The sequence below is a fragment of the Paramisgurnus dabryanus genome, chromosome 3, assembly GCF_030506205.2.
Source record: "Paramisgurnus dabryanus chromosome 3, PD_genome_1.1, whole genome shotgun sequence".
NCBI classification, from domain to species: domain Eukaryota; kingdom Metazoa; phylum Chordata; class Actinopteri; order Cypriniformes; family Cobitidae; genus Paramisgurnus; species Paramisgurnus dabryanus.
The window spans coordinates 11,942,029-11,959,228 of NC_133339.1; the positions used below are offsets into that span (position 1 = coordinate 11,942,029).

At 35.9% G+C, this 17,200-nt stretch overlaps 2 protein-coding genes and 1 long non-coding RNA gene across 3 annotated transcripts in view; 1 reads left to right on the plus strand and 2 right to left on the minus strand.

The window, feature by feature from the left end:
• sphk1 (sphingosine kinase 1) overlaps window positions 1-17,200 on the plus strand; it is a 54,044-nt gene that overhangs the window by 17,275 nt on the left and 19,569 nt on the right. The window lies entirely within an intron of this gene.
• On the minus strand, window positions 8,528-9,301 carry LOC135768920 (uncharacterized). The gene is made up of 5 exons (XR_010542298.2): window positions 9,238-9,301; window positions 9,067-9,126; window positions 8,883-8,945; window positions 8,711-8,770; window positions 8,528-8,590 (listed from the first exon to the last, which is right to left on the minus strand). It is a non-coding gene; the product is annotated as an uncharacterized lncRNA (long non-coding RNA).
• On the minus strand, window positions 9,407-16,370 carry LOC135769141 (uncharacterized). The gene is made up of 8 exons (XM_065278523.2): window positions 16,341-16,370; window positions 15,893-15,973; window positions 10,685-12,584; window positions 10,499-10,567; window positions 9,948-10,010; window positions 9,776-9,835; window positions 9,593-9,655; window positions 9,407-9,480 (listed from the first exon to the last, which is right to left on the minus strand). The coding sequence occupies exons 1-8, from the start codon at window positions 16,368-16,370 to the stop codon at window positions 9,407-9,409; spliced, it is 2,340 nt and encodes a 779-aa protein (XP_065134595.1).

Genomic DNA, 17,200 nt, shown 5'->3' on the forward strand with positions numbered 1-17,200 from the left:
TATACCAAACAAACTGTATATTCTATTCCCCTTACCTGCCCCATTCCCTAACCCCAACCATCACAGAAACCTTTCTGCTACTTCACATTTTCAAGAAACATCATTCTGTTTGATTTATAAGCTTGTTTCCTCATGGGGACATCAAAATGTCCCCACAAGGTCACAAAAACACTGGTATTCCTATCTTTATGGGGACAATTGGTCCCCACAACGTGATAATTACCAGGTACACACACACACACACACACACACACACACACACGCATACGTGTTTTAGTACATTTGTGAGGACCATGACCCGAGGGTGTGTTGTGAGGACCCAGTGTTCCCCAGACACTAGAACAATGAAAAAAATATTTTGACCACTAGGGGGGAGTAGACAAACAGAATATCACTTAAAATTTCAACAAACACGATACTCGCGAAACTGGTGAAGTTGGTCGGGGTTGTGAGGACACGGCGGTTGCTATGCAGATTTGAGATCACATAATGGCGGTTTTAAAGACTCATTGGCGGCGGTTTTAAAGAGTTATACAGGTGCTAATCTTTATTAGACTAAACAACTGTTCTAATCACTTAATGAACTTATTTTATTTTTATGTAGTATTTCAGTAATTTGATAGTTTCCTATTTAAAATGTTGTATTTAAAAACATGACTAATTTAAACGTGTACTAATGAATGTAATTGCACTTCAAGCCACTTTTGTGTTCAAATACATTTTGAATTCATATGTTTATAGTATATAGTCTTAAGGCAAATTGTGCAAGTCACAAAATGTATTGTTTTTTGATTAATAGTCACTGACACAAGTTCTTTTTTTTTTACATTTTTTGTTGTGTGTCAGTGAACAAGAATCAATAAAATTGTTAAATGCTATTAGGAAATTATTAACTAAATTAATCTGTAATTTTTTTTAACAAACTGCTTTTAACATAATAAAACTATGATGAACATTTACATTAACATTGACCAATACCATTCAAATTTTTTTCTCATTTTAAAGCTGTTGCATAAACTTAAGATAAAAGGTTTGACATCCACCACAAATGAGAAATCAGAAGATATTTATTTGAATATTCAACACTTTTGAGTATGAATCCAAAGCCTGTCAAAATCAAGCCTCAATATATAACAATGGCTTACAAGGCCAACACTTCCCTTTATTTGGAAATAAATAGTTATAAGTTAAGTTTAACCTTTTTTAAAATCTATTCAGCCGATCTCCAGGTTATATGTGATGTTAATGGTCTAATTAGATTTAATGATGTATGCTAAAAGTGTTATCGCCAGACCCGGTGATCGACTGAATAGATTCCAAAAAGGTAAAACTCAACTTATTAACAGTGGGGAAGTGGGAGAATAAGCCTATTTCCAAACAAAACAGTAAAGTCAGCTCTTAACATGAACAGCTGTATGGTAAGCGTTAAAGAAATATTTCACCCAAAAACTTTTGTTTAATTACTCATACTCATTTTAAATTTTAAAAGAACTATCCCTTTAAGCAGGAAAAAACATGTTTTACTAACAAAAAGTTAATCAATCAACTTTTTTTTCTTTTGAGATTGAATGGTATTGTGCAAATGATTTTTAATATCTCTCCACTCCCTGTTTTGTAGCACTGGTTCTTTCTCTAGACACTCTGTACACTTGTCTTTGCCGGGAACTTTCATTAACATGATCATGTTTCCAAGATGCCGCCAAACTGCCTTTTTTTCAGCATCACTCCAGGGCCTTTTCCTACTCTTCTGCCTAGGAGAACCTATAAACAGTAAACAGAAAGACACAAGTTTAATCTCCAAGTCATAAAACCATACAATGAATGCAAACAGTATGTAAATATTTAAGAAAGTGTGATTGTGGCGTTAACATCAATAAAATCTTTATGTATGCATGTCTTATATTTTTTGTGTAAAATATAGTAATGTTATAGCACTGGCCCGATTCTTGCTTGGAACTGTAGAGTCCTGGTCAGCTCTTAAAATGGGCGTGTTTTATAGATTGTATATAGCTACGTGTTTAACTTCAAATTTACTTAAATATGAAAATAACCAGATTAGAGGTCGATATGCGTTTTTTGTTTAGATGACATTGGCTTTATTAATCACTTTTTGGATATTGTTTGTTTTCAGTAATAGTATGTAAATGCCCACACCAAGAGCTTCACAGAAAAAGAGATGGAAAAATGATCACACGATGGCTGGTTCCTGAAAGGAATGGAGGAAGGAAGTAAATGCAAAAACAACATTTTCATTAAAATGTTAATTAAAATATGTTTTAAATATTTGTGCAATTTTATACAAAAAACCTGTTTGCACCTGTTTTATGTTTATTTTAACTATTGTATAATCATAAAAACTATTTTTGATGAAAAATTAAACACAAAGGTTTTCCATCTGATTATATATTTTTTATATAGCGATTTATAATATTTATAATAGTAATTTAAGTACAAAAACCGGACATATCCGGATATATCCCTTTAGATATATCATGTGATCGATGTCTTGAGGTGTGGTAACCATAGTATAAGCGGAATAATTGACTTTGGGCCATGGAATTATTAGAAAAATAATGCACATTTTTCTAATAATTCAACAGTTAAAGCGTTTATTGATGTTCACAGTGTAATTTTTCATTAGACAGGAGAAAATGCCAGTTTTGTCAGTTAATTTCAAATTATGCACTACCCATGAATTAGATGGTTTTAATGCACACCTTTCAGCCAATCAGAATCGAGTAATCTACCACATTTTATAAATTATTTAACATTTAATTTATACTATTATTAATAATAAATATGAACAAAGGGCTATTTCGTTCAAATTGTTCAAACCGAGATGGTGATAGAGAGGATAAAGTTACAGATTGCAGCTTCAGAGTTACTTTTTAACTCTCTGTAAGGGGTTGTGCACACCAAAACTTTTAAACTCAGCTGAAAATGCCTGAAGGACGCCGAAAGCCAGCAGTTTTTTCAGCTGAGCGCTTTGGTAGCTGTGAGCCGGTTGGTTGCTGTGGTAATATCCCGCCCCTCCTCCACTGTGATTGGACGGCCGTGTGAGAACTGACATTGACGAGCGGAGCTTTTCACTTAAAGTAGAATATTTTTTAACTCTCTGCGCTTAGCGCTGACGCGGAAAAAACTGAGTGCCGGTTTTCACCACCAGAGAAAACCGCTAGCTGCTGGCTTTTTTGAAAAACGCTGAGCTTCTATTGGAAACAATTAAAAACATGCGCCGGCCGCGGGCATAAAAGCTTTGGTGTCCACGTCCCATAAGATTGGGACAATATGTACACCCAGCAGAGTTTTTTAAGATTTTGCTTCGTACAGGTGTTAATAGTACTCCCATTGTGTTTTTAATCAAAAGACAGTAAATATACGAAGCACACGACTGAAAGGGAGTAAGATAAAAGCAATATAAAATTAGTCTGAATATTTTGCCATTTAGAATTTGTTGTTTAGTTTAGTTTAATTTAATTTAAAGTTTGACAAGACAGGATATTGCCACACAAGACCCTGAAATGAGTCAAACATATACATAGTCCAAAACTAACATTAGCTAATATACAATAAAATAATTGTTACACTATTTATAAATTACCTACTACTATAGGTTTTTAATTGCATTATTTTAAAACAGTCAGTTGTCAACTAAAACGGGCTGGCCCGACGCATAAAACTACAGGGCTGAAAATGAGTTCCACTCTGGCCCTGGTAGTCAATTTCATAAACAAACATTTGGGAAACGTATGTGTCTCAGTTAAGACAGGTAGCCTTCAAATTAGTCTTAGCTGTTTGTTAATAAATGTTCTGTTTCAAATATGCAAATTTGTCCGTGTATTTTTTGTTGTTAATTAAAAGTAAATAATTAATTTAATTTGTATCAATCCAAATAAAAAAAGTTTTTACATAAGGAAGTTTGTATAGGCATAACTGCTGTGTGTGACGTCACTTTTTGGAAGAAATTATGAAATGCTTGCAGCAGATGTGTGTTATTTAGTAGCCATTAACAACTTAAACTCGTGCGCCAGTTTCCTAGGAGGCGACATGTTGTGTATTGGTCCATATTTTAATTATTAAATACACATTTTCACTATATTATCAATCACTGATTAATTTGAACAATGCTATGCTTTTTTAATGTAGAAACCTTTTAATTTAGGCGTGGAAGCTGACGTTTTGCCCACCCTCATGCCCCAAAGCAGAGGCATTTTATTAACATTAACGAGTAAATGAAAATCAATAATAGGAATTTGTCTAAATTGACATCCCTAGGCAGCACCAAAATAAATATCCTTTTATAACAAAACACGGGCGCAAAAACACTTACTGATATTAAAGGAATTGTGTTCACTTCATATAAATAGTTTGCAACATATGAAGGAAAAAAGTAGTATACAATAATTTTAGTTTGTTGAAGATTTGCTTTAAAGCTGGGGACACATTTATCGACTAGCTGCAACTTTCTAAGACTGTACACAACACACCTAAATATTTTTTATTTCAACTGGAAGCGATTCTAGTCTTTAACAATAGCAAAAGAGCAAAAACCAAATGACCGAGTCCGTCTACTACACTACACATGTAAAGACTCATGAGACACGACTAATCGCTTTCCCTACTCTCACGATAATGCGATTGCTCAAGATCCAAACAAACATGTTGACAGACGGCAGAAGAAACAGTAGGATATGAGCAAGATCATGGATAGAGCTGCAACGTGGACTTTGTAGTTTGTACTTTACAGCGAGACCTGGAGGTCAGTAAACTTGGTCGACCTTTTTCTGCATCTTTAGCGTGTGCCATATATGGCAGCAGTAACGCCACCAATTGGTGCCGCAAGTCGAAAATATTAAACATCGTTTAACGAAATACAGCAATCATCACAAAAAGTAGTACATAAATTCTAACATTAGATTTAGCGGTTAGGGTCAAATTTCATTCATAATCTTAATAAAATTGTTACATGTGTCCCACGCTTTAATATGTTTAAAGTGTCAAAGACAGTTTTGGTTGTATTAAACACGTTTTGAATGGATGTAGTTTTAGGGGTGGTTTCCTGGACAGGGATTAGTGTAGTCAAAGACTAAAATAAATATAAGAGCTGTCCAAACTGAAAACAACTTGCACTGAGATATCATTAGATACATCAGTGCCCTTTGTTTTGCATCAAAATGCACACAAGTTATGTTTTTAGTGAGGCATGTTTGTTAAAACTACTTATATTTCCTAATTAAACTAAGGCCTAGTCCTGGCTTAAGATAATCCCTGTCCGGGAAAGCCCCTTAGTGTTTAATTTTTCTTGCCATATCCCACAACACTAGTGCTACAAGTTAAATCTGTATTGGTAAACATGAATGATGGCAGTGGAGAAGGCAATCAACTATGGCCACGTACACTGCAAATTTTCAGAAGTGACAACCGCATTTAAATGTGGGAGTGAATTCACTAAATGTTCGTTTTGTGTCTGTACGGAAGAAGACTCACTCCCGAAAATGTGATGATTGACACAGAGATAACCATAGCAACGGTCTGCCGTCTCGTGTGCTTATCACTCACAGCTTTGACCAAAGTAATTTAACAGCATTATGTTTTGCAATAAACCTCCGTCTTGCCGTTGTGTATTGTACGCATTTGTGAGGCTGCTCTACAGCGTGCTGTCTTGCAGTGTTGCCAGGTCCTCATCTTTTTGTCCTTAAATACTGTTTGGGCACTTAACGGTTTATTCGCTTTTGGCTCATGAAGCGATCAAGTTTTTGGTGTTATTAAAGTCTGAAGATGCCGGTCCCAATATTTTGATCTTTGAGGTAAAGCATTTTTCGATTTGTCTGGTTCGCTGTTTTTTTTTGTGTAAGATCTGGCAACATTAGTCAGCAAACGCTCGTGCCTCTGCCATTTTCTGCACCGTGCATTCAGAAGAGTTCTTCCCTTCTAGGTAGGGGTGTGCCGGTTTTAGAATTGGTGATGACGGTTATGACGTGATTCAAATGTGACGGTTCGTAACATAACCATCCAAAGGGAAAAAACGCCCGGGGGGGTTTGCACATTGCGACGTTCATCTGTTATAGGACAACTGACAAACGAGCAGACACTGATTAGCTACTTGCTCTACGTTTATTTAAAATTAACAGCAAGACAACTAGCGGTAAATGTGCTTTCACCGCTATCACCCAACGGCCCCCTTCTTTAGACTAGGAAGCATCTGCCTCTAGCCCGCCGTTTAAAACAATTGACTCTTCGCAGAAAGCTTGATTGACAGGTGATCTGACCAATCATATACTTCTTCACCATCCAAAGCAGTCAGGAGAGTTAGATTAACATTGGAGGATTTAAACTTGAAAAGCAGGGTGTATGGATGGACACCTTTCGGCAGTTAAAACAACATTCCACTTAATGATAAATCATGTTTATTTGATGCTATAAATTAACTAGAAGGACAAGATTATTTAAAAGGTGAGACTTTGTTTAATATGTTTAATATCAAAAGTAACCTGGTCCGTCCTGTGTGTCAGCTCATTGTCAGTGTCCTCTCTGCTCCGCGATGTATTTTTCAATGCGTGAGAACATGGTGGGGCGTGACAGCGGCATATCTTGTTGGACATAGCGACAGTAACTAAGGGGGTCCTGTCTTTGCGAACGGTCAGTTGACCTGATATGTTCGCATGTTCATGAGTTATCTGCACATCTCACTTATGCTGTTTTCCAAAGAATCAAATACAGTTGGAAACGACGTAGACCATTAATAACACAGACTGTTAACAACTGTTTTTAATCAGTATTTAAACATTCTCTATGATAATAAATGTTTTAAAAAATACATTTTAATAACACGGTTTTGGCGGTTAAAGAGTTCTAATGATGGTGTTCAACTATAACCGTCGGTCTCATGGTTATATAATAACCGTCACACCTCTCCTTCAAGGCATTTATTATTTTGAAAGAGAGACCTGTCATGTCCATGATGCACATTTAAATACTTTATTAACTACTAGTTGTTCAGTTCGGTTATGTACACACTATTCAGAGTTTCTGTAAATGTGGTTGTCAGAACCTGCATTTTGCGGGAGTTAATTCGGTTTAGAATGCGGTTGTCAGTCCTGTAAATTACTGAACTGTGTGTGTACAGAACAGGATAAAGCATTTAAGGAATAGTTTACTTTAAAATGAAAATTCTGTCATCATTTACTCATCCTCATGTTGTTCTAAACCTGTATGAATTTTTTTCTGATCAACACAAAAAAATGATATTTTGAGAAATGATGGTAAACACACAGCAGTAAGTGACCATAGACTTCCATTGTAGGAAAAAATATTTCGGAAGTATTGTGATAAATGATGAAGAAAATATTTTGATAAATGATTGTAAGCACACAGGTGACGGTACCCATTAAATTCCATTATAATTTTTTATTCCTACTATGGAAGTCTATGGTCACTATCTGCTGTGTATTTACCATCATTTCTCAAAATATCTTCTTTTGTGTTCATCAGAAAAAAGAAATTCATACAGGTTTAGAACAACACGAGGATGAGTAAATGATGACAGAATTTTCATTTTAAAGTGAACTATCCCTTTAATAGGTGAAGTGACAACCAAATTTATATGCGGGACCTATATGAATTAACTTTACATCAAAACAATCTTACCATTTCTCTTAGTCTTTGATGATCTCTTATTTTTTGTCTTTATGTGTGAGTCAGGGCCTTCTGGGTGAAGAACATAGACAGTTCATGATATATGCACAAACCAAATCAAAACCTACTTTGCACTTCATGTCTGAAAGTCTAGGATGTATACGGTATGATACAATACATACCATCTGAGTTGGAATCATAAGGCTCGTCTGGCTCAGGTCTTTCTTTCTGTGTTCTGCACAATTCTGGAAAAGAGGAAAGAGAACATCACACATTACAAGTTACATCTGTATTGGTAAATGTGAATAATGTGAGTGGAGAAGTTAATCAACTATATGAATTAACTTTACATCAAACAATCTTACCATTTCTCTTAGTCTTTGATGATCTCTTGTTTTTGGTCTTTATGTGTGAGTCAGGGCCTTCTGGGTGAAGAACAGAGACAACTCTAGATTTGTGCATAGCATATATCATGTCAAAAATTACTTTGCTCTACATGTCTGAAAGTCTAAGCTTTATACTTTTTAAACTACATACCATCTGAGTTGGAATTATAAGGCTCGTCTGGCTCAGGTCTTTCTTTCTGGGTTCTGCACAATTCTGGAAAAGAGGAAAGAGAACATCACACATTACAAGTTACATCTGTATTGGGAAAACGTGAATAATGTGAGTGGAGAAGTCAATCAACTATATGAATTAACTTTACATCAAACAATCTTACCATTTCTCTCAGTCTTTGATGATCTCTTGTTTTTGGTCTTTATGTGTGAGTCAGGGCCTTCTGGGTGAAGAACATAGACAGTTCATGATATATGCACAAATCAAGTCAAAACATACTTTGCTCTACATGTCTGAAAGTCTTAAGCTGTATACAGTATGATAAAATACATACCATCTGAGTTGGAATCATAAGGCTCGTCTGGCTCAGGTCTTTCTTTCTGGGTTCTGCACAATTCTGGAAAAGAGGAAAGAGAACATCACACATTACAAGTTACATCTGTATTGGTAAATGTGAATAATGTGAGTGGAGAAGTTAATCAACTATATGAATTAACTTTACATCAAACAATCTTACCATTTCTCTTAGTCTTTGATGATCTCTTGTTTTTGGTCTTTATGTGTGAGTCAGGGCCTTCTGGGTGAAGAACAGAGACAACTCTAGATTTGTGCATAGCATATATCATGTCAAAAATTACTTTGCTCTACATGTCTGAAAGTCTAAGCTTTATACTTTTTAAACTACATACCATCTGAGTTGGAATCATAAGGCTCGTCTGGCTCAGGTCTTTCTTTCTGGGTTCTGCACAATTCTGGAAAAGAGGAAAGAGAACATCACACATTACAAGTTACATCTGTATTGGGAAAACGTGAATAATGTGAGTGGAGAAGTCAATCAACTATATGAATTAACTTTACATCAAACAATCTTACCATTTCTCTCAGTCTTTGATGATCTCTTGTTTTTGGTCTTTATGTGTGAGTCAGGGCCTTCTGGGTGAAGAACATAGACAGTTCATGATATATGCACAAATCAAGTCAAAACATACTTTGCTCTACATGTCTGAAAGTCTTAAGCTGTATACAGTATGATAAAATACATACCATCTGAGTTGGAATCATAAGGCTCGTCTGGCTCAGGTCTTTCTTTCTGGGTTCTGCACAATTCTGGAAAAGAGGAAAGAGAACATCACACATTACAAGTTACATCTGTATTGGTAAACGTGAATAATGTGAGTGGAGAAGTTAATCAGCTATATGAATTAACTTTACATCAAACAATCTTACCATTTCTCTTAGTCTTTGATGATCTCTTGTTTTTGGTCTTTATGTGTGAGTCAGGGCCGTCTGGGTGAAGAACAGAGACAACTCTAGATTTGTGCATAGCATATATCATGTCAAAAATTACTTTGCTCTACATGTCTGAAAGTCTAAGCTTTATACTTTTTAAACTACATACCATCTGAGTTGGAATCATAAGGCTCGTCTGGCTCAGGTCTTTCTTTCTGTGTTCTGCACAATTCTGGAAAAGAGGAAAGAGAACATCACACATTACAAGTTACATCTGTATTGGTAAATGTGAATAATGTGAGTGGAGAAGTTAATCAACTATATGAATTAACTTTACATCAAACAATCTTACCATTTCTCTTAGTCTTTGATGATCTCTTGTTTTTGGTCTTTATGTGTGAGTCAGGGCCTTCTGGGTGAAGAACAGAGACAACTCTAGATTTGTGCATAGCATATATCATGTCAAAAATTACTTTGCTCTACATGTCTGAAAGTCTAAGCTTTATACTTTTTAAACTACATACCATCTGAGTTGGAATCATAAGGCTCGTCTGGCTCAGGTCTTTCTTTCTGGGTTCTGCACAGTTCTGGAAAAGAGAAAAGAGAACATCACACATTACAAGTTACATCTGTATTGGAAAAGGCAATCAATTATCACAGCAATACTAATTGAACTTCCTGAACAACCTTTCAAGGCAATCTTAACAAACCATTCTGATAAACCACCCTTATAGTATTAAAAACACATACACTTACCCTTACAATTCATTTTCTGCATTTAACGCACCCCTCTAAACAAATTCACTCCTTACTATCAACTTGCCAAGAAATCTGGTTTCATATCAGTATACTGAGATATTCATCAAATGGAACTAGAATTCATAATCGGCCGCTCCACTGCATCACAACTTAAAATGTACTGTAAATTAGATTTTTAATATATGAAAAGTGGATTTTAATATTTTTAATTTTATAATATGTTTGTACTGTATTACTCTATATATTTTAAACAATATATAAATATTTAATAAACTGACAGAAAAGTATGTTATTTTTGCCTAGATGACTTCCATACCATCATGCTCTTGTCTAGAAGACGTCCCCTCTGAAGTGCACCCTTCCTTGAGTTTATTAGACAAAGCAACTGTAAAGACAAGTCAAGAGAGACACGTTTTAAATCGCATAAGTCACATGTTCTTTATAAATTCACTTTTAGTATATATTGCTTCTACTTTTCAATAAATAAAACATTTTTACATACCCTCTAGTTCAAGGTCAATCTCATCGAGAGATTTTCCTTTGTATACAGCTGTTCCACATTCTATGGCCATAAGCAGTTTGCTCATTTTTGCCAGCTGTATTGTGTTTTCGGTTAAGCGATAGTATTCCCTATGAACGCGGATGTCATGTCCCATGAATTTTGCCACCTGATCCAACTCGTTATCCTTCAGGTTCATTATTTGACAAAGAGTTGCTATGTGCTTTCTCAGTTGAGTGGAGGTGAGGGTCTCAGGATGTTTCGCATTACACAGATTTGCAAATTTTCTCAGACAGTCTGAGCCTCTGATATGACTATCTGATTTTGCTTTTGCAAAGACATACTTATTGGTGTAAAGAATGCCATTTTCCTGCGTCCTGTGCTCAATGAGAAAATCCAGAGCTTTTTTCATATCTCCAGTAAGCAGCACTGGAACTTTTCGCCCTCTTTTCCCTCTTATCACAATTCTTGTGAAATCATTACTTAGGTCACGTTCCAATTTTGAGAGGCACTGCATAACATCATCATTTAGGGCCTCTGTGTTTTTCTTCTCATATGTCTCAAGTAGCATTTTAGCTGCCTCACCTTGCCGTCTCCGATTAAACAGAATAATTTGTGATAGTATGCTTTCACTTAGCATGATGAATGCTTTGGTATCAGGACCTTCTATCAGTTTCTCATGTGCACTTTCTTCAATGGACTTCAAGTATTTTTGAAGAAGTATTACGTCTTCAGTGAGAGGGATCATTTCCTTTTTGTTCCACTTATTTTCTTCCAGATTTGTCCTTGCACGTTGTGAGACATAGTGGTTCCATTCTGTGCTCACTAACCCTAGGAAGCTCCTCACCCTGTTTGCAGCTACCTCATCTTCTGCTTTGACAAAACGGCCAATCAAGATATCACCAACTGTCTTTAGAGAGTGTCCTAGTTTTACAGCAAGAGATGGTCGATCATAGCGGAATTTTGATTTAGCGAAGCCAGATGCCTTTTTAGCTGCATCCACAGCCAACTGGAACATTGGCGGAATCAAGATATCCTGAAGGTTTTTCACCTTTGCATCTAATGTCTTTGCAGCAATCACAAATCTCCCCAACTCCCTCATTTTCTGACTAACATAACCATCTTTGGATGGATCGCTCCCATGCTTCTCCAACAATCTGTCACCATACTCACAAATAAGTGAATCTGATTTTACTTGAAGAGATATTTCATCATGCAACATCCTACCAATAATTTTACAACATCTCTCTGTTGTATTTCCCTGTATTGGAAGAAGACAGGAAGCTGCTGCTTGCACCCTTTTTTTCTTCCTGAATCCTTCCTGTGGGAGACACATTCGCTTTTTGCAGGAAACCTCGTGCTTCCAGAGCTCTTGTTTTTTGAAGAAACCATAACAATAGTTGCAGGGCAAAAATTCATGTGGACTAATCTCTTCTGATGGTTGTCTATAAGTTACCAATACCCCTTTTCCTGATCCCAAGACAGTGGTATTGTGAATGTAATCACCTTTACAGCGGAGCTGATCCAAAAACAGACGACGCTTCTTAGAATTTTTGGGTTGGCATATTGCCTTAGCCACATCTTCCTCCTTATAATGCTTTCGCTCTAAGTGACGTGAAATTTTACTCTGAGGCTTTTTGCAGTAAATACAGTAATGCTTTTTGTCCCACTTTCTTTGCTTTCCCTTCTCACATGTCTTCACTGTAATTTTTGGAATGACCTCTTCCTTATCATCATCTCCACAGTCTCTTGCATTTTCCAGGTCACCAGTATTGCCTTCAAACCCATGAAATTTTTGTTTAAAACTAGTTTTTATCTGAGCTTCATCAGCACTGCAGTCTTCACTGTCAGAGGATGTGGAAGGCACATATTCACTGTCTGAAAGATCAGTATGACCAAGACTCTGTCAAAAAAAAAAGAAAGTGAAATTGCACCCCCACACAACTACAACCTTAATAATAAAAATAAAGTTAAATTTTAAATTAAAGTTAAAAATGAATAGCTTCATGCTGCAGTTCATGCTGGGTATCAACAAATAACAAATCTCATCCAGGACTCCCAGAATGCACTGCAGCATGAATAAACAATGAACATTTAAAAAAAAATTCTTGTCACCATTTTTGAGATTCATACTCTGATTCTTGATGTTTGTGTGTCTTATTTTGCACAGCAGTTATTTCTTTATGTGCACAGTCTTTCAAAATCCTTCAGAATGATAAACTACTATGAGAGTTTTAAACCTTACACTGTAGTATCACATTATCAACAAAAAAAGGATGCTTTTTAGGAAACACTAAATTAATAAATCTGTTTTCTAGATGATTTTGTTTGACATTATATATTAAACATCACCATTGAATTGCACTATTGTCTTTTCTTATAGCAGTTAGTTATAGCAGTTAGAAAAAAACTAATGAGCTAATAGTCAAGTCCAACCAAAACAAACACTGATCACAACAATGGTGACTTTAAATGAAAGAGCCAACATCTAAAACATAAGTTAAGAAAATAATTCTACAATTAAGATGTAAATGCAATTTTAGGTTTCAAACAAAGATGGTGACAGGGGATAAAGTTACAAATTGCAGCTTTTAACTCTGCTTTAGGGCTGTTTCGAATACCATTTTTTGAGCTTCGAAGCTCTATTAGAAATAAAATCGAATATTCGAAGCTTCGGAAGGAGGGGCTGAACATATTTTTCTCTTTAATAAAGGCAGGAATCTCTGTGTGTGTGTATGTGTGTGTCTGTTTATCTACAGTTTTATTATGTGGCGGATGTGTTGCTGCGGACTCAAGGGAGTGTAGTGCCTTTTTTTCGTGCAATATGGACATGTGACACGTTTAGAATAAACTTTAAGAAATAAGCTTTAAAAATACTACAGAACAGCGCAAGCTGGAAGCGGCGTGCCTGTCACGCGTCCTGCGAGAACAGCATTAGTGAAACAAAACACAAGAGCAATACTTTTAATAAGGTAGCCTAACATTTTTCTAACAAATAAACATTCCCGTATCAGGAATTAGCAGCACAGTAATTACTGACAACGTAGGGTAGGCTATTTAAATAAAACAACGAAAATAAATGAACGAAGTTCAACAAACTGTAATAAAACGGTAGCATACTTTCAAAATCAAGTTTATTTATAACACTTACACCATCAATATGTTTTTTTCATCAGCAGAACAATAAAGAAGATATTTTGCAGAAACCCCAGTGCTCCGTCATGCAAGTCAACCGATCCGCACACTTTAAGAGCTAAAGCATATATATCCAATACAAAAGTAATCCCCCATAACTCTGTGTGACATATTGACGTCTTGTGAAGCAAATCAATCAGTTTTTGCAAGAAACTGAACGTTATTTACAACACTATTAGCGTGAATGCCAAAGCAGGAAGCGCGCTTTCCGTTCGAGGCGATCTCTTCCACTGGTGGTGTTTGGTGGCTGTTGGCTATGGATGTTGGTCTCTCTGCGCCACCTACAGAGCGGGAGCGTGAAGCGCACTTCCTGCTTGGCAAAAGCTCTGCATTAACGCTGAAAAATATTTATATATATATATTCGAATCTCAAAACTGAAAATCGAATGTCAACCCACGGAACGAATATTCGAATATTCGAATTTTCTGGTCCAGCCCTACTCTGCTTAAGAGTTACTTTTTAACTCTCTGTAAGATTGGGACAATATGTACACCCAGCAGAGTTGATTTAAAGAAAACACCACCTTTTTTCAATATTTTACTATGTTCTTACCTCAATTTAGACAAATTAATTCATAATTATCTTTTTTCAATGCGTGCACTTTTAATCTTTGTACACCGCCTCGTGAATGTGTTAGCATTTAGCCTAGCCCCATTCATTCCTTAAGATCCAAGCAAACACTTTATTTTGTGCGACCATACTTACTGGTGTAAATACTCATGTAACAGTTTTCATTAAGCTTTGTATCGTTAGAACCCCAGTCATGTTTTTGAATGGTCGTGCATCATTCCCTCAGTTTCACCTGAGACGGGAAAAATACTGATTTCAGTAAAGGGCACTTCCTTCTTTCAATGATGTAAAAATCGTCATTTTGCGTCAATGAAAGAAGGAACTGCTGTATCTTTGTTGATGGTGAAAGACTGCAGACACTCACTCCTCATTTTTCCAAGTTGGGGCTATGGGTGGGACCCACTCACGCTAAAGACCTATTACAGATCAGTGGGTGGGACTTATGAAAATATACAAACACAGACGAAAAAACGATCAGCCACCATCTTTATGCTAAGCTAAGCTAAACAGACGTTGTGGAGCGAGCCAGACTTCATGTTACAATAACAGCGGAAGGTAAGGGATATGATATGGAAGAGGGTGATTTCGCAAGCGTGATGCTTTAATCCGCTGTTCATTGCACCTCTATGAGCTACAATACAGCAAAGAGGTCAGGCAGATGGAGGAACAGAAGCCCAAGGACTAGGCCGGAGCCTGGGCTGGGTAAAGAAGCCCGGACTGGCTAGAGCTTGGACAACTAGTAGTGCCTGTACTCTCACTGTGTGCTTGCTTTATAACATTTCTACATCAGATAAGGATATGGACGTTTGTTTAGTGAATGTTTCCAGGCAAGAGAGTTACTTTGTGCATTTTTGGATGTTTATTTCACAGACGTGTTTCGGCTTATGAGCAGACGCGCTGAGCAGCACGTCTGTGGAGTATATGAGCATGGACGGACTAGTAAGCCTATACTCTCGCTGTGTGCTCTCTGTATAACATTACTGCATCAGATCAGGATATGAACGTTTATTTTGTGAATGTTTCCGGACACTTTTCGCGTGTTTATTTCAAAGACGTGTTTTTCGGCTTACGAGCACTGCGCTGAGATAGCGTGTCTGTGGAGATATTGTGCGGACAACGACTTTGTCTGCTAAATTTTTGTTACATTTCTACTACAAATATGACCCCCTTTCCATAAAGATTAATGTTTATATCAATGAAATGGCCCTTTATATAGGGAAAACATAGAAGTGTTTGGTGGCTTCTAAATTCATCCCTGTTTGGATCCTAAGAAATGAATGGGGTTAGGCTAAATGCTAAGGCATTCACAAGGCGCTGTACAAAGATTAGGTGCAAGCATTGAAAAAGATAGGTATGTATTAATTCATCTAAGTTGAGGTAAGAACAAAGTAAAATATTAAAAAAGGGTGGTGTTTTCCTTTAAAACATACATTTAAAATGCTTACCTGGTCATCTTCTTCACTTCTCTCTGCCTGTCCAGGGCTATGATGCTCTCTTGATCGCTTCCTGCCTCTTTTTTCTGATACCTGTGTAAATACATATATGTTATATACTTATACATATATGTTATTTGTCAACATTGATCAGCACGTTGATCTTGTGCGTATTATGAAACCTAAGAGACAAACATTAAAAGAGATGTGGTGCATACAAATTAATCATATTTTGCTTTAATTAATGAAACTGAACTTTTATCTTGAAATTGTAAAACATTAATGGTGGTATAAGCACATAGTAATGCTATAGTTTATCAGGATATTTAAAACCAAACTCTTATGAAGATTTTATTGTGTATTAAAGACGATTTTCCTCTTGTTCATAACACATGCTAGTGTAATGTCAAATAAAACTTAGAGTATTTGCCTGTAAACAACTGAGGTACTAAAGACGTACCTGCTCATTTTCTTGATTCTGTCTTTCCATTATCTGTTAAATAAAAAATATATATATTTTATCAAGATCACAATAAAGTAAATCATCACAACATTTTAATTACAATGGGTTAAATTATTAATTCACAGGAATGTAGTAAATATGACCAAGTACCACTCAGTCAATAAATGTGACTTTATTTATGCGTTTTTGTTTCATCACAGATATTTCTGCTTATTATTCCTACAACCCTTACAGAAAAACCACATGAATTTCAAATTTTTTACACATGTGAAAAAACACATGGGATCACGTGTGAACAACATCAATATCACATGTGAAAAAACACATGTGATGTGTGCTTGTGGAACATTTTTGTGTTAAACACATGTGATCACATGTGCATAATGTGGTGACACTGTGTTTACATGTGATCACATGTGGACAACATGTTACCACATGTGCTTCACATATTTCACGTGTTTCACATGGGTTTCACACAAAAATGTTCATGTAACTTTCCTGTAAGGGAAATTTGCCTTTACAAGTGTAAAAACTGAATAAAACGTTAAATCCTCAAACTGGAGACATTTTAAAAGTTTGATTTCACCTAATGTTATCAATTTCTTTATGACTTCAATATTTGAGACGATCTTACTCAGTAAATATTAAAGATATCAATGTTTTCACAAAATGTTCATTAAATTACATTATGAAGGATGATTTCATGAAGAAAATCAACTGTATTAAAAAGTTAAACAAGACTTTAGCAAGATTTTCACAGCCAGTTTAGGTTCTAATTGACAAGACTAATTATGTTAATTGAAAAACATAATTGCTACCAAGTGTAAGAACTTCATGTAAGTTAATTAAACTAATGC